The sequence below is a fragment of the Amblyraja radiata genome, chromosome 24 (assembly GCF_010909765.2).
Source record: "Amblyraja radiata isolate CabotCenter1 chromosome 24, sAmbRad1.1.pri, whole genome shotgun sequence".
In the NCBI taxonomy this organism is placed as follows: Eukaryota; Metazoa; Chordata; class Chondrichthyes; order Rajiformes; family Rajidae; genus Amblyraja; species Amblyraja radiata.
In genome coordinates, this window is record NC_045979.1 from 35,332,316 (window position 1) to 35,356,969 (window position 24,654).

Sequence of the window (24,654 nt, forward strand, 5' to 3'; positions counted from 1 at the left end):
AATCTGACCACGGAAGATACAAAGATCTTCGGCAAAATGAAAGATAAAAATATACAAAGAAAATACGGAATTCTTTGGGGCAGCACGGTGGTGGAGCAGCGGGTAGAGTTGCCGCCTCACAGCGCCGGGGACCCGGGTTCGATCCCGACCACGGGCGCTGTCCGTACGGAGTTTGTACCTTCTCCCCCTGCGTGACCTGCGTGGGTTTTCTCCGGGATCTCCGGGCTTCCCTCCCACATCTCAAAGACGTGCATGGGTATGTGGGTTAATTGGCTTCTGTAAATTGTCCCTGGTGTGTGGGATAGAATTAGTGTGATCGCTGGTCGGTGCAGACTCATTGGGCTGAAGGGCCTGTTTCCGCGCTGCATCTCAAAAACTAAACAAGTATTGTCCTTAGAGGAGAGCTCTTCAGCGCGCCGTCCACAGATTATTGGGACACAGCTACCAGCCTTGGAGGGCATCTGCTCCACACGGTGCCTCAGTAAGGCCGTCAGCATCCACAAAGACTCCTCACACCCTTGTAATAGTCTGTTCGAACTCCTACCTTCCGGCAGACGTTACAAGGCCTTCTACGCCCGAACCTCCAGACTCAGGAACAGCTTCATCCCCAGAGCTATCGCTGCTCTGAACCGGCCCTGCTGAGTGCCCCCCACCCCACCCCCCCACCCCCATGAACTGTATTCACGCACATCGACCCGGCACAGACATATTTACACTTTAGACTGTTTTGCTGTTCTTTTTATTTAATAAATCATGTTTCTCGGGGTATCTAAATCTAAATGTTATTACTTGTTTATGTTATGACATCGGATGGAAGTTGCATACCCAAATATATTATTATTATTATTAATAATCTTGTAATAATTTCCGACCTTAATCCCAGCATGGAACTCCGTCACTGCGGTGGTCGTTCTCACAAGACTGTTGGTCGATGGTTTTTTCTCTAACATCCTGTGAAGAGATACAGACAGAGACTCGTCACCTGCCAGCTCTCTGATGACTGTTCCACACGCTCGCACCTCCACCAGTGCAACCAAGCGTTAACAAGCCATTATTCCATTCATTTGACCCTTTCCTATCCGTTCGGTTAGCACGCAGCGAAAGCGTAAACTGAAACTGAAAACTCGTTCATCAGCATAGGAGTGACGACCATTTCATAGCAAAGACTTGTCCCTGACCCACCCCGGTCAACCCTGCTTCTCCCCGCTCCCGTCCGGCAGAAGCTTGAAAGCGGGCACCACCAGACTCAGGAACAGCATCTTTCCCTCTGTGTCCTTCCATAAACTAGGGCACTGTCCGATTCACCTCTACCCCATTGCGGACATTGGACTTTGTCTCTGGAACTGATGTGCTACTATATTCTGCACTCAGTATCATCTCCTTTGCTTGACCTATTGGACTTAAGTTTGAATTGATTGCATTTATGTACAGTATTTTCTGATCTGATTGAATAGCAAAACAAAGCTTTTCACTGTACCTCGGTACATGTGACAGTAATAAGCATATACCTAATATCCAACTGTAACAGTTCTGTCCAGAACCAGGGGCCACACACGGTTTAAGAATAAGGGGTAAGCCATTTAGAACAGAGACGAGGAAACACTTTTTCTCACAGAGAGTGGTGAGTCTGTGGAATTCTCTGCCTCAAGGGGCGGTGGAGGCGGGTCTTCTGGCTACTTTCAAGAGAGAGCTAGATAGGGCTCTTAAAGATAGCGGAGTCAGGGGATATGGGGAGAAGGCAGGAACGGGGTACTGATTGGGGATGATCAGCCGTGATCACATTGAATGGCGGTGCTGGCTCGAAGGGCCGAATGGCCTACTCCTGCACCTATTGTCCAAATTTAAAGCTATCCCTCCCCCATCCAAGTCGCACCAGTTTCTCGTTTTCACCCAATAGCCTGTCTCCTTCATCGTCGTAACTTTTTTAGCATATCTTTCATTCATTGTTCTTTATCTCTCTCCACATCACCGTCTATATCGCTCGTTTCCCTCATCCCTAACCAGTCGAAGAAGGGTCTCAACCCGAAACGTCACCCATTCCTTCGCTCCATAGATGCTGCCTGTCCCGCTGAGTTAATCCAGCTTTTTGTGTCTATCTAAGGTTCAGAGGGATATGGACCAACGTGGGCAGGTGGGACAGTATAGATGGGGCATCTGGATCGGATTGGGAAAGTTGGGCCGAAGGGCCTTTTCCCGTGTGGCATGACTCCATGACTCTAATACCGTCCCAAGTTAACCCCATGAGCTTTTCTGGACCTTTGGCTGATTTACAGGTGACAGATTGATTCATTAAGAGGTCTAAGGTAGACAAAAATGCTGGAGAAACTCAGCAGGTGAGGCAGCATCTATGGAGCGAAGGAATAGGTGACGTTTCGGGAAACCCGAAACGTCACCTATTCCTTCGCTCCATAGATGCTGCCTCACCTGCTGAGTTTCTCCAGCATTTTTGTCTCCCTTCGATTTTTCCAGCGTCTGCAGTTCTTTCTTAAACATTAAGAGGTCGGTTCAGTCATTTACTTACCTGCTGATCAATGGGCCAAACAGCCACAGGTTCGCCATGACCATATTCAGAGGGAATGAAAGCTGTAAAAACATAATTTAAAAAAATCATGTTTCCCGAGATTCTTAAGTGACAGACAGTCTCCAAACAATCTCCATCTCATCGATCTTCCTTTGTCGCAACAGTTCATTATTTCTAGGAACAGAATTCGGCCCATCAAGTCTAATCTGCCATTCAATCATGGCTGATCTATCTCTCCCTCTCAACCCCACTCTCCTGCCTTCTCCCCATAGACCCTGACAGCCGAACTAATCAAAAACCTATCAATCTGAACCTTAGAACTATCCAAAAATATCTTTTTTTCCTTCGCTCCATAGATGCTGCTGCACCTGCTGAGTTTCTCCAGCACTTTTGTCTGCCTTCGATTTTCCAGCATCTGCAGTTCCTTCTTAAACAAATTCCATTGACTTGGCCTCCACCGCTGCCTGTGGCAATGAATTCCACAGATTCACCACCTTCTGACTGAAGATATTCCTACTCATCTCCTTTCTAAAAGTACGTCCTATTATTCTGCATCTATGACCTCTGGTCCTGGACTCTCACACTAGTGGAAACATCCTCTCCACATCCACTCTATCCCTAATTTGAGGAAGGACATTCTTGCTATTGAGGGAGTGCAGCGTAGGTTTACAAGGTTAATTCCAGGGATGGCGGGACTATCATATGCTGAGAGAATGGAGCGGCTGGACTTGTACACTGGAGTTTAGAACGATTAGAGGGGATTTCATTGAAACATATAAAATTGTTAAGGGCTTGGACACGCTAGAGGCAGGAAACATGTTCCCGATGTTGGGGGAGTCCAGAACCAGGGGCCACAGTTTAAGAATAAGGGGTAAGTCATTTACAACGGAGATGAGGAGACTCTTTTTCTCACAGAGAGTGGTGAGTCTGTGGAATTCTCTGCCTCAGAGGGCGGTGGAGGCCGGTTCTCTGGATACTTTCAAGAGAGAGCTAGACAGGTCTCTTAAAGATAGCGGAGTCAGGGGATATGTGGAGAAGGCAGGAACGGGGTACTGATTGTGGATGATCAACCTTGATCACATTGAATGGTGGTGCTGGCTCGAAGGGCCGAATGGCCAACTCCTGCACCTATTGTCTATTATCTATAAACTAAAGTAAGCCCATTGTGCTGGAATGGGCTCAACTGTTCAGATCTAAATGTTTTTGTATTGTGGCAGTTGTGGTTACAGTCATATATTTATGAATGATTAAAACCACACTTTCATGCTTTGGGCAGCCCATTACAATCCTACACCGCACACACAATATGTAGAATATTACCACATGACAAGTGGAGATATGATCTTGAAGGGAGACCCTTGATTTAGACTGCATGCAAGGCCGTGTGTAAACAGGCCAACATTTCCAAAGCATTTGGATCTGAAACAATAAAAGCAGCTGCTTTCTTTAATCCTCGACCAGAAATTGGCAACATGTGTGAAGAATGGCAAAACACGAAAGCAATGGAAAAAATGTTCATCAACATGGTACTGAGATGTTTCACTGAGGAGACCTGTTGCTGCCTTGCTGGAGGTTAGTTATTATGGGCCTGTTCGACTTAGGCGACTCTTTAGGCGACTGCCAGGGACTAGTTTTAATGGAATTCACCTACGACACTCAACGACAACCTACGACAACACCTACGACAACCTATGACAACCTATGACAACCTATCACAACAAAAATTGTCACCTCTGTTGCCTGTAGTTGCTCAAAAAAATCGCCTATGTGGGACAGGCCCATAATAATTCTGATTCAGCTTGCTAGTTTTCGACGTTAGAGATATGACGCGGAAACAGGCCCTTCGGCCCATCGATCACCCCGACCAATGAAGAATGACCAATGCGTCGACCAATGATCACCCTCCTACACTATTAACCCCCTGTCCCACTTAGGAGACCTAAACAGCAAACTCTAGTGACCTTGCCCGCCACTACAAAAAAAATCAAGGTGGAGGTGACCTGCAACCTCCTACCACCTCCCACGCATATGTTGAAAACCTTCCTCGACTATGAAGAAAACCGGCTTCGACTAGACCTGCGACTAAAGAATTACCGATTTTTAAAACGGCAACCTATTTTTAGTCGAGGCCGGGTTTAATCATGATGAAAAAATAGCAGCAACCTTAATGAAGCCTCTTGAGACCATTAGGGAGAGTGACCGAAACCTCCGGTGACCTCATGGAAACCTTGGGTGCCGGGCAAGGTCACCAGCGGTTGCTGTTTAGGTCTCCTAAGTGGGACAGGGGCAACACTATCCTGTACACGAGGGAGAGTTCACAATTTTAACCAAAGCCAATTAACCCACGCATCTGTAGAAAGGAACTGCAGGTGCTGGTTTACACCAAAGATAGACACAAAATGCTGGAGTAACTCAGCGAGGCAGGCAGCATCTCTGGAGAGAAACGTCACCCATTCCTTCTCTCCGGAGATGCTCCCTGTTTCCGCTGAGTGACTCCAGCATTTTGCGTCAACCTACAAACCCGCACGTCTTTGGAGTTTAGGAGGAAACCGGAGCACCCGGGTAAAACCCACGCAGGTCACGGGGAGAACGTGCAAACTCCGTACAGACGGCAACCGCGGTCAGGATCGAACCCGGATCTCCGGCGCTGTGAGGCAGCAACTCTACCGCTGCACCACCGTGCCCCAACACATCTCAACACAGCTGCTAACTACAATCAACCAAAGATTGTCACAGAATGGTTGGGTGAGGATACAGCCTGGAAACAGGCCCTTCGGCCCACCGAGTCCTTGCCAGCTGTAGTATTCTAACTTCTAACTTCTACAGGTGCACAGTAGAGAGCATGCTGACCGGTTGCATCGTGGAATTTGTGGTTCGGCAACTTGAGCGCCCTGGAGAGGAAGAGACTACAAAACGTAGTAAACACTGCCCAGTCCATCATCGGCTCTGACCTTCCTTCCATCGAGGGGATTTATCGCAGTCGCTGTCTCAAAAAGGTTGGCAGTATCATCAAGGACCCACACCATCCTGGCCACACACTCATCTCCCTGCTACCTTCAGGTAGAAGGTACAGGAGCCTGAAGACTGCAACGACCAGGCTCAGGAATAGCTACTTCCCCACAGCCATCAGGCTATTAAACCTGGCTCGGACAAAACTCTGAACATTAATAGCCCATTATCTGTTAATTGCACTTTATCAGTTTGTTTATTCATGTGTTTTGTAGTCAATGCCGACTATGTTCTGTTGTGCTGAAGCAAAGCAGGAATTTCATTGTCCTATCAGTGACACATGACAATAAACTCATTTGACTTGACTTCAATCAATTAACATTCCAATGCATTGATCACAAATAATGGTTTAGTCAATTAACTCCCAGGCAATACAGTCAAAGCAAAATCTAGTGCACGACATCTGCTTCTGACAAAGTTGGCAACCATCAGGAAAAGACCAAATGTCGACAAAAATGCTGGAGAAACTCAGTGGGTGAGGCAGCATCTGCGGAGCGAAGGAATAGGCGACGTTTCCCTGAAAACCTACGCAGGTCACGGGGAGGATTTCATATTTCACTTGGGCAGCTTACAACCCAGCGACATGACCCTGATTCCTCTAACATCGGGTGACCCTTGCATCCCTCCGTCCATGCCCCACCCTGGTCCTCCTGCTCATTTCACCGTCATTATCACCTCGTCCCCAGCCAACAATGGACCATTGTGGGCTCCACCATTCTTGAGGCATCGACGCAGGCTCTGCCGTGTTCAGTACCTTCCCATACCTCTAGTTTCCCCCTCCCTGACTCCACCACGCTGGTCCCCGAGCCAACTGAGTGAGGGGACCTCCTGAGAATATTGATTTCGATAACTTCAAGTAACCCCCGCATCCTCTCTCTCTCCGTCCTCCCCCGTCCCCCACCCAAGTCGTCGTGCTAGTCTCATTGTCTGTAACTCATTTTCACCTAGCTCACAGCTGACAATGGCCCGTTTCCTTTATCAATGTTACTTTATCGAATAATCATTCATTCATTTGTTCTACATCTCTATATCTCACGCTCCCCTCTCCCCTGACTCCCAGTCTGATGAAGGGTCTCGACCTGAAACGTCACCTATTCCTTTTCTCCAGAGATGTTGCCTGACCCCGCTGAGTTACTCCGGCTTTTTGCGTCTACCTTCACTGTACCTGCGGAGTGAGGTGTTCAAATAGCCCTCGCTCTGGTCCCTGTCCAAACATTCTGGGCATCGGGTTACGTTCCAGTCTAGAGAAACAGGAAAAGAATTGGTTCGAATCATTATCCAAAGACCTACATGTATGTTGGTTAATTGGCCTGGTGTACGTGTAAAATTGTCCCTGGTGTGTGTGTGTGTGTGTGTGGGATAGTGTTCGTGTGCGGGGTGATCGCTGGTCGGCGCGGAGCCGGTGGGCACTGTATCTCTCAACCAAACTAAACTAATCCTAGGTACACAAAAATGCTGGAGAAACTCAGCGGGTGCAGCAGCATCTATGGAGCGAAGGAAATAGGTAATGTTTCGGGCCGAAACCCTTCTGGAAATAGGCAACGTTTCGGGCCGAAACCCTTCTGGGTTTCGGCCCGAAACGTTGCCTATTTCCTTCGCTCCATAGATGCTGCTGCACCCGCTGAGTTTCTCCAGCATTTTTGTGTAAAAAAACCAGACCGTTGCTGATTGTTTGCAGTCTGATGACATATTTTTGACTTGCAAGTGTATTTTTCCGTTGTTTACTCTCACCCTGTGGGCTGTTGGAGTACTGGGAGGAATGCACTTGCCAACACTGTTTGAACTCGCCAGAGTTTCTATTCAAACAGCGGATGGCGTTCCCCCATTAATTTCCTGTTGTTTTGGTTATGTGATGTGAATGACAGATTGACGCAAACGTTCCCAATTATCTCGTCTGTTCACCACCCACGTTGGCCGGAAGAATCATTCACCGAGGGACAGCTAGCGATGCCCGTGACCGCAGGAAGATCCCGCCAATAGAAGCTGAAGTACTAACGTAGAGAAAAAGCCGGCAAAACACAAAACGCTGGAGTAACTCAGCGGGACAGGCAGCGTCTCCGGAGAGAAGGAATGGGCGACGTTTCGTGTCGAGGCCCTCCTTCAGACAGGATAAAGATGAAGATAAAGGCTTTCATTCAGGCTTTAGAGATACAGCGCGGAAACAGGCCCTTCGGCCCAGCGACCAGCGATTACCCCGTACACTACCGCCATCCTACACACACACACACATGAGGGACAATTCACAATTTTACCGAAGCCAATTGACCTACAAAACCCGCACGGCTTTGGGATGTGGAAGCCGGAGCACCCGGAGGAAACCCACACAGTCACGGGGAGAACGTGCAAACTCCGTACAGACAGCACCCGTAGCCAGGATTGAACCCGGGTCTCTTGCGCTGTGAGGCGGCAACTCTACCCGCTGCCCCACCGTGCCGCTCTAAAGGCTTTCTGATGTAACGTGCGTAACGTTCCCAAGAGTGATCGGCCAATAAGTTTGGCTTTTGTAGTTTCATGATGAAGATGAACCAATCTGGAAACAGCAGATGAGATCCTTAATAAAACACACTTTCTGAAGCGTAACATGGCAAAGAGTTATACAGACTTTCATAAGTTTATGTCATAGGAGCAGAATTAGGCCATTCGGCCAATTGGGTCTATTACACTATTCAATCACAGATGATCTTTCTGCTTCTAAACAATCCTTCGATAAGCTAGGTCGACAAAAATGCTGGAGAAACTCAGCGGGTGAGGCAGCATCTATGGAGCGAAGGAATAGGTGATGTTTCGGGTCGAGACCCTTCTTCAGACTGATGTGGTGGTGTGGGGGGGGAGAAGATGAAAGGAAGAGGCGGAGACAGTGGGCTGTGGGAGAGCTGGGAAGGGGAGGGGAAGGAGGGAGAAAGCAAGGGACTACCTGAAATTGGAGAAGTCAATGTTCATACCGCTGGGGTGTAAACTGCCCAAGTGGAATACGAGGTGCTGCTCCTCCAATTTGCGGTGGGACTCACTTTGGCCATGGAGGAGGCCCAGGACAGAAAGGTCAGATTGGGAATGGGAGGGGGAGTTGAAGTGCTGAGCCACCGGGAGATCAGGTTGGTCAATGCGAACCAAGCGGAGGTGTTGGGACTTCGATAAGCTGGTGTACTGTCCGATTCGCCTGTACCCTATAAGTTGAGGAAGGACATTCTTGCTATAGAGGGAGTGCAGCGTAGGTTTACAAGGTTAATTCCCGGGATGGCGGGACTGTCATATGCTGAGAGAATGGAGCAGCTGGGCTTGTACACTCTGGAGTTCAGAAGGATGAGAGGGCATCTCATTGAAACATATAAAATTATTAAGGGTTTGGACACGCTAGAGGCAGGAAACATGTTCCCGATGTTGGGGGAGTCCAGAACCAGGGGCCACACAGTTCAAGAATAAGGAGTAAGCCATTTAGAAAGGAGACGAGGAAACACTTTTTCTCACAGAGAGTGGTGAGTCTGTGGAATTCTCTGCCTCAGAGGGCGGTGGAGGCAGGTTCTCTGGATACTTTCAAGAGAGAGCTAGATAGGGCTCTTAAAAATAGCGGAGTCAGGGGATATGGGGAGAAGGCAGGAACGGGGTACTGACTGGGGATGATCAGCCATGATCACATTGAATGGCGGTGCTGGCTCGAGGGGCCGAATGGCCTACTCCTGCACCTATTGTGTATTCATAAGTTCTAGGAGCAGAATTAGGCCATTCGGCCCATCAAGTCCACTCCTCCATTCCATCATGGCTGATCTATCTTTCTCCCTCGACCCCATTCCCCTGCCTTCTCCCCGTAACCCCTGACACCCGCACCAATCAAGATCCTGTCAATCTCCACTTTAAAAATACCCAATGACTTGGCCTCCACCGCCGTCTGCGGCAATGAATTCCACAGATTCACCACCCTCCGGCTGAAGAAATCCCTCCTCATCTCTTTTCTAAAGTTACACCCTTCTATTCCGAGGCTGTGCCCTCTGGCCCTGGACTCTCCCAGGCAACATCCTCCCCACATCCACTCTATCCGTAACAATTATGAGGCACAAATAGGGCAGAGAGTCGGAAATGTCAAAGACCAGAGGGCATCTGGAGAGAGGGGCAAAGGGTGAACTAGTGTGAGTGGGTGGTCGGTGTGGACTCGGTGGGTCGAGGGGCCTGTTTCCCCTCTATCTCCAAAACGCTGACACGAAAGGAACAAACCGATTTAAAAGCTGGGCGGCGTTCCCGACATTCCAAAACTGTTTGTTTCATTTCCTCTCCAACCTCTGATCCTCTCCCTGCAGATTTCCCTGCTGTGTTTAATCTCCTGTTACTTGCTCTGTGGTTGTGAGTGCTCACACAGCTGATGGGAGGGGAGGGCAGGTCGCGGCCAGTGGACATCTGCGAAGGTTTAGCCGGTGAGACGGAAAAAATCTGCTCCGCATCCGGGGCGGAAGTTGGAAACATTTAGCCGGCGAGGGAAGTGGGGGGAGGTTGAGGCTGGAGACAGATGGTGATATTTCCATCCCTGTTTTCTCTGCCAACTGGGACATTAGAATCAGCTCGAATGTCCATTCCACTGGGCACAAGTCTAGTTTCTCGCTTTAGTTTAGAGATACAGCGCGGAAACAGGCCCTTCGGCCCACCGTGCCCGCGCCGACCAGCGATCCGCGTACACTCGTACTATCCTACACGCACCAGGGACAATTCACATTTACACCAAGCCGATTAACCTACAAACCCGCACGGTTTTGGAATGTGGGAGGAAACTGGTGAATCCGGGGAAAACCCACACGGTTTCAAGGAGAAGGTACAAACTCCATACACACTACACCCGTAGTCAGGATCGAACCCGGGTCTCTGGCGCTGTGAGGCAGCAACTCTACCGCTGCGCCACTTAGTGTATGCTCCATCTATGGAGGGAATGGACAGGTGATGTTTAGGGTTAGGCCCATTCTCTTCAATATCGAGGAGTGAAAATTCATTCTTAGGATCTGAAGAAGGGCCCCGACCCAAGACGTCACCTGTCTATTTTCTCCAGGGATGCTGCACTGCCCCTCTGAGCTACTCCAGCACTCTGTGTCAATCTTCAGTACGTGCGTAGTGTCATGGCACACATGCAACTCAGCTGCTGAAATTCAATCCCATTGCAGTCAGGGGATTGGAGGCCAGTTCAGTTCAGTTTTAGTTTAGAGTGACAGGAGGAAGAGAGAGTGAGAGAGAGAGTGAGAGTGAGAGTGAGAGTGAGAGTGAGAGTGAGAGTGAGAGTGAGAGCGAGAGTGAGAGCGAGAATGAGAGCGAGAGCGAGAGTGAGAGTGAGAGTGAGAGTGAGAGTGAGAGTGAGAGTGAGAGTGAGAGTGAGAGTGAGAGTGAGAGAGAGATGGCACAAGGCTGGCACAACTCTGCCTCCATGATGAGTGTGTTCCATTACAACGATACACAGCTGCTACTCGAAGACCATCATAAACCTGGCGCCAATTAACCCAATTAACCCACGCACAACTTAAAGTGCACGTAAACTAGTTTAGTTTATGTAAAAATATGTTCTGAATCACTTGGAAATGTTTATTTCATAATATATATATATATATGTGTGTGTGTGTGTGTATAAATATATAATGTGAAATAAACATTCCCATGTGATTCATAATATATATATATATATATACATTCTGAATCACATGGAAATGTTTATTTCATATTATATATTTACACACACACACACACACACACACACACATATATATATATATATATCTATCAATTATATAAAAGTCTGTGGCTGCCGGCGTCCGTCCGACGTCCGGCATCAGTCCGGCTGCCTGTCTGCCTTTTGATTCGTTTCCATCGTGTGATGCCACAATGCCCAATGCTCACATATGTCCAATCGGGATGGATCCATTTACATACGCCTTTGCCCCAGCCAGATTCCCACCCCGCAACCGTGCTTTGGAGGAACAGACCCAATAGACCCAGGTGGTTTGTGTGACGCCGCACCTCCCCCCCCCCGCAAATGCGCGTTGGGGAAACAGACCCAACGGGTCTGCACTTGGTCTAGTATATATATATATATATATATATATATATATATATATATATATATATATATATATATATATATATATATGTGTGTGTGTGTGTGTGTGTGTGTGTATATATATATACACACACACACACAAATACATATATATATATATACACACACACACACACATATATATATATACACACACACACAAACACACACACACACACAAACACATATATATATATACACACACACACACACACACATATATATCTATACACACACACACACACACACACACACACACACACACACACACACACGTTGATGGTAGAGAGGGGTTTTAAAGTGCCCGCTCCCACAGTCACTCACTTGGACACTGCTGCTGCCAGGATCCCAATGCTGGTCTCTTTCGGAGGCATCGAGGAATGTCCGGAGGCCGTCGTCACGGTCAGTCCAATGGTGGCGGAACTCTTCTCGGACGTGGCGATCCTGCGGGCAGTCGGACAGATTCACTTTTCGTTTTGTTTACTGTCGGGAGTAAAGGGCCTGGTCCCACTGTACCCCTGTACTCCCGAGTTCTCCCCGGATTCGAGCTGGTGTAATGTACGTAGCGGGTACGTAGGGGCTCGTAATTTTTTTCCCCACGCGTATTTATTTTACTCGTGGACATTTTTCACAGTGTTGAAAGAAACGTCACAGAGTTCACCGGATTTCCCGGGTACCTGCCGTTACTCGTACGAGCCACGACGTGACACCCACGAGCTCTTACGTACCCGCTTACGTACATTACACCAGCTCGAATCAGGGGAGAACTTGGGAGAACTCTCGAATTACCTCGTACAGTGGGACAGGCCCTTAAGTTCACGGGGAAATGGACAGACGACGTTTCGGGGTCGGGACCCTTCTTCAAACTCACTGACCCTTCTCCTCCACTCCCTGTCAGACCCTCCCTCACTGCTCCCCACCCCCCCCCTCTGTGATTCCTGCTGCTCACGTTCACAAGTGATAGGAGCGGAATTAGGCCATTCGGCCCCATCAAACCTACCCCGCCATTCACCCATGGGTGATCTATCTTTTCCTCTCAACCCCGGTGGAGGCCAAGACAATGAATATTTGTAAGGCAGAGATAGACAGATTCTTGGTTAGGTGTCGGGTGTCAGAGGTCATGGGGAGAAGGCAGGAGAATGGGGTTGAGAGATAGATCAGCCATGAGTGAATCATGCTCTCACAATCTCTATGTCCCCTCTCTCTCTCTCCTCCCTGACTCCCTATCTCACTCTCTCTCTCTCTCCCACACTCCCTCTCTCACTCTCTCTCTCACTCCCCCTCTTTCACTCTCCCTCTCCCTCTCCTCTTGATGGGCCGAATGTCCTAATTCTGCTCCTATAACTGATGGACACGAATTCTCCCAATTGCTCAACAGCATAAACTCCTCCCTCCCCCCCTCATTCCAGCACTCGCCTGCATATTTGGGGGGCCATTTACAGTGGCTGGCCCAACCTCATGCCTCCGGGACATGGGGGGGGACAGCAGATTCTCTGGGGGAACGTGACAACTCCCCACAAACAGCACCCTCCATTCTAAAGGCACCTCCTTTCACTCTCAGGCTGCGCTCTCTGTTCCTGGACTCTCGCACCAGTGGCATCATCCTCTCCACACCCACTGTACTGCACGCTATCCAGTCAGCAGAAGGCTAGACTACACATGATTACAATCGAGGTGTCTACAGTGCACAGATACAGGACCCACCGAGCCCGCGCCGACCAGCGATCTCCCCGTACACTGACGCTATCCTGCACACACTGGGGACAATTTCAAGGTGAACTGGGTAAAGATTTAATGGGAATCTCCGGGGTATCGAGGTTCAGGAATAGCTACTTCCCCACAGCCATCAGGCTATTAAACACGACATCCAACAAACTCTGAACTATAACAGCTTATTGCACTTTATCTGTTTATTTATTGTGTGTATATATATGGTCTATGGTCTATAGACACACTGAACCTTTATCTCCTGTTCTGTATTATGTTTACATATTGTGTTGTGCTGCAGCAAGCAAGAATGTCATTGTCCTATCCGGGACATATGACAATAAAACTCACTTGACTTTTGACTAACTTTTTCACACAAAGGGTGGTGGGTGTATGGAACAAGCTTCCAGAAGAGGTAGTTGAGGCTGGGACTATCCCAACGTTTAAGAAACAGTACATGGATAGGACAGGTTTGGAGGGATATGGACCAAGCGCAGGCAGGTGGGGCTAGTGTAGCTGGGACATGTTGGGCCGGTGTGGGCGAGTTGGGCCGAAGGGCCTGTTTCCACACTGTATCACTCTATGACAGTCATTTACAATCTTACCCAAAGCCAATTAACCTACAAACCTGTACGTCTTTGGAGTGTGGGAGGAAACCGGAGCACCCGGAGAAAACCCCACGCAGGTCACGGGGAGAACGTACAGAGAGCGTCCGTAGTCAGGATTGAACCCGGGTCTCTGGCGCTGTGAGGCAGCGACTCTACCCACTGCACCACCGTGCTGGCCTAACGTTGAATGTTTTCAGGGTGTCTGTTTTATTCTACATTCGTGCAGGTTGTTTTTGTTGGCTACAGAAGGAGAATCGATGGCTAAGAATCCACTTTGATCTCACCCACTACCACAAACAATCAGATATTTTCTCCAGTGATGATGGGTCGGGGAGAAATGTTGGCCAGCACATTGGTAAAGCTCTCCAGAACATTCCCAAGTGGGATTATGGTACGTCACTGAAATATCAGCCAACATAAAGCTTGCAGCTGTGGGTCAGAGCCATAGAGTCCCACAGCACAGAAACAGGCCCTTCGGCCCAACTCGTCCATGCCGACCAAGGTTGCCCCATCTTACCGGCACGGTGGTGCAGCGGTAATGTTGCTGTCTCACGGCGCCAGAGACCCGGGTTCGATCCTGACTATGGGTGCTGTCTGTACGGAGTTTGTACGTTCTCACTGTGACCTGCGTGGGTTTTCTCCGGGATGTCCGATTTCCTCCCACTCTCCAAAGTCATACATGTTTGTAGGTTAATTGTCTTGGTATCATTGGAAATTGCCCCTAGTGTGTTTAGGATAGTGTAAGAGTGCAGGGATCGCTGGTCAGCAAGGACTCGGTGGGCCGAAGGGCCTGTTTCTCATTGTATCTCGAAAATAAAATTGTCCCACCTGTCTACATTTGGTCCATATTCCTCTAAACCTTTCCTATCCAAATGTTTTTTAAATATTGCTATAGTCCCTGCCTCAGCTACCTCCTCTGGCAGCTTGTTCCATAGACCCACCCCCCCTAAGAGACTCTGTGCATCTACCCAATCTATTCCACTCATGATTTTGTACACCTCTATAAGATCTCCCCTCTTCCTCCTGCGCTCCATGGAATAGAGACCCAGCCTGCTCAACCTCTCCCTATAGCTCACACCCTCTAGTCCTGGCAGCATCCTCGTAAATCTTTTCTGAACCCTTTCAAGCTTGACAACATCTTTCCTGTAACTATCCTTCCTGAGGTACTTACACTGCAACCTGTTTCTCCAATCCTGGTATAACGCCCTCCAATATGGCGGACCCCTCATCCAGGAGGAAGGCGATCGTCACTCCTCGGGACAGCAAGACGGAGGCGATGTTCTTGGCTCCGCTGTTCCCTCCAACCTGAACATCAGGAAGAAACAAATCATCATCATCACCACCATCATCACCATCACCATCATCACCATCATCACCACCACCATCATCACCATCATCACCATCATCACCATCACCATCATCACCATCATCACCATCACGATCTCCATCACCACCATCATCATCATCACCATCATCACCATCATCACCACCATCACCATCATCACCATCATCATCACCACCATCATCACCATCACCACCATCACCATCACCACCACCACCATCATCACCATCACCATCATCACCATCATCACCATCACCATCATCACCATCATCACCATCACGATCTCCATCACCACCATCATCATCATCACCACCATCACCATCACCACCATCATCATCATCACCATCATCACCATCACCATCATCACCATCATCACCACCACCATCATCACCATCACCATCACCACCATCATCATCATCATCATCATCATCACCATCATCACCATCATCACCATCATCACCATCATCACCATCATCACCATCATCACCATCACCACCATCACCATCACCATCACCATCATCACCATCATCACCATCATCACCATCACCACCATCACCATCACCATCACCATCACCATCACCATCATCATCATCATCACCATCACCATCACCATCACCATCACCATCATCACCACCATCACCATCATCACCATCACCATCACCATCATCATCATCACCATCACCATCACCATCACCATCATCACCATCACCATCACCATCATCACCACCATCACCATCATCGTTAAAAACATCACCGGGCACGGTGCCTTACAATGCCGTGTACGACAGTGATCGCAACTTCTCCTGAAGTGTGGATGGCCGTTGGCTCGCTAGAAGCTCATCCGTACTTTGACGGGTCTTGTTTTTGGCCCTGCTGGGGGTCCACAGCCCCCTCCTCACCTGGCAAACCAGGTGGGGGAGACGGTTTAGTGGCCGACTATCCGACAATGGAGCAGGTAGCACGGGATTACATGGTACCCGTGGCGGGGGGGGGAACTTCCCCTCCCCCCGACCTGACCTTGAAGAGGCCAATGCATTCATGTAGCCCCTTTCACAACCAGCCAACACTGAACCTCACAACAAGGACGACACAGAGAGCTGGTGTAACACAGCGGGTCTGGCACCATCTTTGGGCTTTAGAATCTAATTTCAACATTACTTTAGACATTAGAGATACGGCGCGGAAACAGGACTGTTCAGTTGAGTTCGTTGTCACGTACACCGAGGTACAGTGAGAAGCAGTGGGTCCTGTGGCCCGCCGAGCCCGCGCCGACCAGCGATCACCCCGTACACTAACCGTATCCTGCATACTAAAGCCAATTTTACAATCTTACCAAAGCCATTTAACCTACAATCCTGGATGTCTTTGGAGTGTGGAAGGAAACCGGAGCACCCGGGGGGAGAGCGTGCAAACTCCGTGCAGACAACACTCGTAGTCAGGATTGAACCCGGGTCTCAGGAGCTGTAAGGCACCAACCCTACCATTGGGCCTGGATAGAATGCATGTGGAGAGGATGTTTCCACTCGTGGGAGAGTCTAGGACCAGAGGGCGCAGGCTCAACATTAAAGGACGTTCCTTTAGGAAGGAGATGAGGAGGAATTTCTTTAGTCAGAAGGTGGTGAGTCTGTGGAATTCTTTGCCACATACGGCTGTGGAGGCCAAGTCGATGGATATTTTAAGGCAGAGATAGATTCTTGATCAGTACGGGTGTCGGGGGTTTTTCGAAGAGAAGGCAGGAGAATGGGGTTAAGAGGGAAAGGTAGATGAGCCATGCCGGAGCGGCGGACTAGAATCGAAGGGCCGAATGGCCTAATTCTGCTCCTTTCAACTTAAACTAAACTATTCCCACAATTCCTGTTGTTCATTTATTTATTTATTTGTCTATTTGTTTGTTTATTTATTTATATAAACGGGACCCACAGTGGAAAGGGTCAAGAGCTTCAAATTCCTGGGCGTGCACATCTCTGAAGATCTCTCCTGGTCCGAGACCACTGATGCAATTATAAAGAAAGCACATCAGCGCCTCTACTTCCTGAGAAGATTACGGAGAGTCGGTTTGTCAAGGAGGACTCTCTCTAACTTCTACAGGTGCACAGTCGAGAGCGTGCTGACCGGTTGCATCGTGGCTTGGTTCGACAACTTGAGCGCCCAGGAGCGGAAAAGACTGCAGAAAGTAGTAAACACTGCCCAGTCCATCATCGGCTCTGACCTCCCTACCAACGAGGGGATTTATCGCAGTCGCTGCCTCAAACAGGCTGGCAGCATCACCAAGGACCCACACCATCCTGGCCACGCACTCATCTCCCCGCTACCTTCAGGTAGAAGGTACAGGAGCCTGAAGACTGCAACAACCAGGTTCAGAAACAGCTTCTTCCCCTCAGCCATCAGGCTATTAAACTCAACTCAAACAAAACTCTGAACATTAATAACCCATTATCTGTCTATTTGCACTTTATCAGTTTATTTAGTCATGTGTGTATATATTTATACAATGGTATATGGACACACTGATCTGTTCTGTATTCATGCCGACTATGTTCTGTTGTGCTGAAGCAAAGCAAGAATTTCATTGTCCTATCTGGGACACATGACAATAAACACTCTTGAATCTTGAATCTATTAAGATATTTATTGGTATCACACAATACACAGGAGCCTGGTGCTCTGAGCCTGATGGACTTAGTATTATTGCCAGTGTTGGTTTGTGTTCATAGCAACGGAGAACAGCCGGTGGGGAATTCTCGGAGAAACACTCTTTCCAAGACCTCCCAATGACTTGTACTCGTGGCAAATGCCGAGTCAAAAAGCATCGCTTCAAACGGACCGTTTTTTTACAAAACTATCGCCCGTAATTTTGTGGACAAATAAGTCGAATCATCAAAGCAAATGTCTGTGATTTGTTGACCTTGGGTTCGGGAAGTAAAGTTAGCATGAAAACTGAAGGAGAATTCCTTTCTATTTTTAAAACACCCAAGGACATCTGTGCCCAGTCGAATGGCAGAGTTCCATCCCTCCCTCTTGCTGTTGTCAGGGCTACAGGGTGTGAGCTACAGGGAGAGGTTGAGCAGGCTGGGTCTCTATTCCTTGGAGCGCAGGAGGATGAGGGGAGATCTTATAGAGGTGTACAAAATCATGAGAGGAATAGATCGTGTAGATGCACAGAGTCTCTAGCCCAGAGTTGGGGAATCGAGGACCTGAGGACATGGGTTTAAGGTGAAGGGGGAAAGATTTAATAGGAATCTGAGGGGTAACTTTTTCACACAAAGGGTGGTGTGTGTATGGAACAAGCTGCCAGAGGAGGTAGTTGAGGCTGGGACTATCCCATCGATTAAGAGACAGTTACATGGTTAGGACAGGATTGGAGGGCCAAACGTGGGCAGGTGGGACTAGTGTAGCTGGGACATGTTGGCCAGTGTGGGCAAGTTGGGCCGAAGGGCCTGTTTCAACACTGTATCACTCTGTGACTCTATGATCTTCCTCCCATATCCTCTAAACATGAAATAATCTAACTTTATTTTGATGGTGTGCAGACTAACATAATGAAGAAGGCTTTCGACTCGAAACATCCCCCTTTCCTTGGCTCCCGGTATGCTACCTGTCCCGCTGAGTTACTCCAGCTTTTTGTGTCTATCTTCAGTTTAAACCAGCAACCGTAGTTCCTTCCTATACATTATCCCCTTATCCCATCTCACCTGTGCTTATTGACCTATACAGGTCACCACAAGACCAGGTGGGACCCTGCACAGGTGAATAACTACCTGGGAGACACAACGATGCAGCGGGTAGAGCCACTGCCTCACAGCACCACAGACCCGGGTTCCATCCTGACCTCGGGTGCTGTCTGTGTGGAGTTTGCACGTTCTCCCCGTGACCACGCGGGTTTCCTCCAGGTGCTCTGGTTTCCTCCCACATTAGAAAGACGTGCAGGCTTCTATGCTGATTGTCTTTGGTAACTTTGGTTAGATTGTCAATCATCCCTAATGTGTACGATAGTGTCAGTGTGCGGGGATCATTGGTCGGCACGGACTCGGGGGGGCCGAAGGGCCTGTTTCCGCACTCTATCTATAAACTCTAAAGCAAACTAGACAAAAGAAACTGTGAATAACAGAATATTGGATTGTTTGGGGCTATTTTCTTTGGAACTGAAGGGTAGTTAAATGAAATGTTTAAAATGACAAGGATCAGGGATAGGGTAAATAGGAAGATGCCATATTGGGTGATCACTTGGTCAGCGCAGACTAGTGGGAAAGTCTAGGACCAAGGGCCACAGCCTCAGAATAAAAGGACTTACCATTAGGAAGGAGATGAGGTGGAATTTCTTCAGTCAGAGGGTGGTGAATCTGTGGAATTCATTGCCACAGACGGCTGTGGAGGCCAAGTCAGTGGATGATCAGCCATGATCACATTGAATGGCGGTGCTGGCTCGAAGGGCCGAATGGCCTACTCCTGCATCTATTGTCTATTGATATTTTCTAACATGCAGGTTGACGGGTTCTTGATTAGTACGGGTGCATCAGGAGTTATGGGGAGAGGGCAGGAGAATGGGGTTGAGGGGAAAAGATAGACACAAAAACCTGGAGTAACTCAGCGGGCCAGGCGGAATCTCTGGAGAGAAGGAATGGGTGATGTTTCGGGTCGAGACCCTTCAAAGATAGATCAGCCCTGAGTCCGGCAGAGTGGACTCGATGGGGTGAATGGCTAGAACATGAATATGATCGATGATCAGTGTGGGGTCGGTGGGCTGGAGGCAGGTGGGGACGGCCAGGCTGTCTATCATTCCAGCTCGTGGTCTTCAACTCACCTCTTCATCGTGACCTATTCCAATGTAGAACGATCGCTGTGGAGTGTAGCCTCGGTTCAACAGCAATTCCAGGCCTTGGAGAATTCCCTGAGGAAAATAAACATCACTCGGATTCAAGAACCATTTTACCAAATTGATAGACTTTAGATTCAATTCTTCCTTGCAGCAACATCACAGGCATGTCGACACATAGAAACATAGAAATTAGGTGCAGGAGTAGGCCATTTGGCCCTTTGAGCCAGCACCGCCATTCAATGTGATCATGGCTGATCATCCCCAATCAGTACCCCGTTCCTGCCTTCTCCCCATATCCCCTGACTCCGCTATTTTTAAGAGCCCTATCTAGCTCTCTCTTGAAAGCATCCAGAGAACCGGCCTCCACCGCCCTCTGAGGCAGAGAATTCCACGGACTTTAGACAGACAGCGCGGAAACAGGCCCCTGGGCCCACCGGGTCCGCGCCGACCAGCGATCTCGTACACGACATTGTCTTACACACTAGGGTCAATTTGCAGTTTCACCGAAGCAAACTAACCGACACACTCACGAGTTTAGTTTGAGTTTAGTTTATTGTCACGTGTACCGAGGTACAGTGAAAAGGTTTTGTTGCGCGCTGATCCAGTCAGCGGAAAGACAATGCCTGATTACAACCGAGCAGCCTGTGGGCCCTTGGAGTGTGTCAGAAAACCGGAGCACCCGGAGAAAACCCACGCGGTCACAGGGAGAGTGCATGTGTTTGTACAACAGCCAGCACCCGCAGACAAAAGTGCTGGAGAAACTCAGCGGGTGCAGCAGCATCTATGGAGCGAAGGAAATAGGCAACGTTTCGAGACGAAACGTTGCCTATTTCCTTCGCTCCATAGATGCTGCTGCACCCGCTGATGTTTCTCCAGCACTTTTGTCTACCTTCGATTTTCCAGCATCTGCAGTTCATAGAAACATAGAAAATAGGTGCAGGAGTAGGCCATTCGGCCCTTCGAGCCTGCACCGCCATTCAATATGATCATGGCTGATCATCCAACTCAGTATCCTGTACCTGCCTCCTCTCCATACCCCCTGATCCCTTTAGCCACAAGGGCCACATCTAACTCCCTCTTAAATATAGCCAATGAACTGTGGCCTCAACTACCTTCTGTGGCAGAGAATTCCACAGATTCACCACTCTCTGTGTGAAAAATATTTTTCTCATCTCAGTCCTAAAACATTTCCCATTTATCCTTAAGCTGTGACCCCTTGTCCTGGACTTCCCCAACATCGGGAACAATCTTCCTGCATCTCGCCTGTCCAACCCCTTAAGAATTTTGTAAGTTTCTATAAGATCCCCCCCTCAATCTTCTAAATTCTAACGAGTACAAGCCGAATCTATCCAGTCTTTCTTCATATGAAAGTCCTGCCATCCCAGGAATCAGTCTGGTGAACCTTCTCTGTACTCCCTCTATGGCAAGAATGTCTTTCCTCAGACTGGCTAGATCCACCAAAACTGTACACAATACTCCAGGTGTGGTCTCACCAAGACCCTGTATAACTGCAGTAGAACCTCCCTGCTCCTATAATCAAATCCTTCTTAAACAGGCAGCACCCGTAGTCAGGATCGAACCCCGGTCTCCGTCGCTGTGAGGCAGTAACTCTATCCCTTCGCCTCCGTGCTGCCCATAATAATGAATGTTCTGGCAATTAAATCCCACGCTATAATCCACATGTTAATGAACAGCAACATTTCTCGTACAAGAAATGTAGTGGCATAGAATAATTTGTTATTCATTCCCACATGAGCCACGAGCTCTAAGCTCAGCAGATTTTAAATGTCCTCGATTCCTCCTGTTGGATGCCAAATCCCCTTTTAAAGAAAATAGGAAACTTGGATGGCATTTGCTTCGTGAATTAAGCAATTTTCGAGTTATTCACTGTTTACGTTGCCATTGTTCCAAAACACTCTCACTAAGCCGGCGAAAATAATCAACTCAGAGCCAAGCAGGAAGGAGCTGCAGATGCTGGTTTACACCGAGGATAGACACAAAGTGCTGGAGTAACTCAGCAGGACGGGCAGAATCTCTGGAGGGAAGGAATGGGTGACGTTTCGGGTCGAGACCCTTCGTCAGACTGAGAGTTAGGGTGAAGGGAAACGAGATATACAGACGAACAAATGAATGAAAGATGTGCAAAAAACAACAATGATCAAGGGAAGGGGGCTCAAGAGTGTTTAAGTGTCATTTGTCCCATAAACGGGACAATACAATTCTTCCTTGCAGCAACATCACAGGCCTGTCGCCACACTACTCATAGACAGCAGAACAAACTAAAAATAACCAATTATCAATCCCAATATTATTCCAAAAAGCCCAAAGTCTGTCGTGCAATCAGTAGAGTTTGTCGTTCATACTTTAGTTGATGTCTGTATGGTTCAAGAGCTTGTGAGGGAAGGAACTGCAGATGCTGGTTTACACCGAAGATACACACAAAATGCTGGAGTAACTCAGCGGGACAGGCAGCATCTATGGAGCGAAGGAATGGGCAGTAACTCGAAAATTTCTCACCCATTCCTTCGCTCCATAGATGAAGGGTCGAGACCCTTCTTCAGTCAGAGAGTCAGCGGAGAGAGAAACTAGAGATATGGAAGGGTAAGGTGTGAAAACGACATCAAAGTAGACAGTGATCAAGGAAATGTAGATTATTGTCTGTGTTCAAGAGCCTGATGGTTGTTGCTCTGAAGGTCACGGTTGCCAGACTCCTGAACCTTCTTCCCGGTGGCGGAGTGAAGTGGCCAGGGTTGTGAGGGTCCTAGATGATGCTGGCTGCCTTTTTGGGACGGCGTCTCTTGTAGATCCCTTTGATGTTGGGGAGGTCAGTACCCGCGATCTACCGGGGCAGATCTTAAAGGTCTCGACCTATTCCTTTGCTCCATAGATGCTGCACAGCCCGCTGGGTTTCTCCTACCTTTGCTATTATAGATATTATTCTAATATAACTATATAATTATTCTAATCATTTTTCTATTCTTAATTTTTGTTGTCACTCCTAGCTGGGAGGGTGGGGGAGAGTGCCAGATGTTCAGTACTGAACAGCAGAGAATGTTGTGATGATGTTTTGAGCATGCATGTTTCGTATACATGTCAGTATACATGTGCAACTTTTTTTTATATATCTGGATTCTCTCCAGAGCCGGCTTCTGGAGAGAAACATAGATACATAGAAAATAGGTGCAGGAGTAGGCCATTCGGCCCTTCGAGCCTGCACCGCCATTCAATATGATCATGTCTGATCATCCAACTCAGTATCCCGTACCTGCCTTCTCTCCATACACCCTGATCCCTTTAGCCACAAGGGCCACATCTAACTCCCTCGTAAATATAGCCAATGAACTGTGGCCTCAACTACCCTCTGTGGCAGAGAATTCTACAGATTCACCACTCTCTGTGTGAAATATACCAAATAAGGGAAGTTGATATTTGGTGGCATTGTGAGCTTTCGTCGGGGAGAGTTAAATATAGATATATTAGTTGGATACTAATAATATTAAATCACATACTCCATGGTTTTTTTAGCACGTTTTCCAAGAAAAAAACTGCAGTAATCAAAGCCTGAAAGGGTAGGATGGGGCTGAAGCCCAGTGTTTAGACCTTGGAATGTTTTTTTTTTCTAATAGAATGCTCTTCCAACTCCAGTTGTAATTAAACTTAGTTTTAATTCCTACTTAATTAAACTCCTAATGCCTAGTTAATTAAACTTCTCCCAGAGAGTGGTGAGTCTGTGGAATTCTCTGCCTCAGAGGGCGGTGCAGGCCGGTTCTCTGGATGATTTCAAGAGAGAGCTAGATAGGGCTCTTAAAAATAGCGGAGTCAGGGGATTAGGGAGAAGGCAGGAACGGGATACTGAGTGGGGTTGATCAGCCATGATCACATTGAATGGCGGTGCAGGCTCGAAGGGCCGAATGGCCTACTCCTGCACCTATTGTCTGTTGTCTAGTTTTTCTTTACATATTTTTAGGATGATCAAAAAGTTGAATAAAATAAACACTTAAGAAATGAGTTAATTAATGTTTTTTGCTCATATGTGACAAAATAAATTATATATAAAATTATACACAAGGAAGAATAAGACGAAAATTACCAAAAATCATAAGAAAATTTAGTGGAGGGTGAATGAAATTTTGTGATAAAAATGAAGACTCAAGGGTGAAAGAAGCTGCTCTATTACACCAGTCTGTGGAGTAGCGATGAAGAGGTGGGGCCTCGTGGACAGCGAGCGCCTCCTGCGAGTGTGGGGACCCAACATAGTCACCAGTTGCCCCAAACACCAGCCACCGAATGGTGAACGAGGTCTGATTGACCTGGACGATGACACGTTGGCCTGGCTCGCCTCAACCGAGCTGCAGGTCTAAAAGACATACGACAGAAGAAGAAGAAGAACACCAGCCTGTCTTTGCTAGGCACAAAATGCTGGAGTAACTCAGCGGGACAGGCAGCATTACTGGAGGGAAAGAATGGGCGACGTTTCTGGTCGAGACCCTTCTTCGCCGTCACCCGTTCCTTCTCTCCAGAGATGCTGCCTGTCCCGCTGAGTTACTCCAGCTTTTTGTGTTTATCTTCGGTTCCTGTCTCCACTGAACG

General features: G+C 48.2%; 1 protein-coding gene across 1 annotated transcript in view; it reads right to left on the minus strand.

The window, feature by feature from the left end:
* The window catches only part of pm20d1 (peptidase M20 domain containing 1), a 63,172-nt gene that overhangs the window by 17,001 nt on the left and 21,517 nt on the right, over positions 1–24,654 (minus strand). Inside the window, exons 3-8 of the mRNA XM_033042916.1 lie at positions 20,050–20,136; positions 15,078–15,211; positions 11,916–12,035; positions 6,696–6,771; positions 2,522–2,583; positions 873–951 (exon numbers count right to left, since the gene is read on the minus strand). Of these exons, the coding sequence (XP_032898807.1) occupies positions 873–951; positions 2,522–2,583; positions 6,696–6,771; positions 11,916–12,035; positions 15,078–15,211; positions 20,050–20,136 (558 nt within the window). The remainder of the gene's footprint in view (positions 1–872; positions 952–2,521; positions 2,584–6,695; positions 6,772–11,915; positions 12,036–15,077; positions 15,212–20,049; positions 20,137–24,654) is intronic.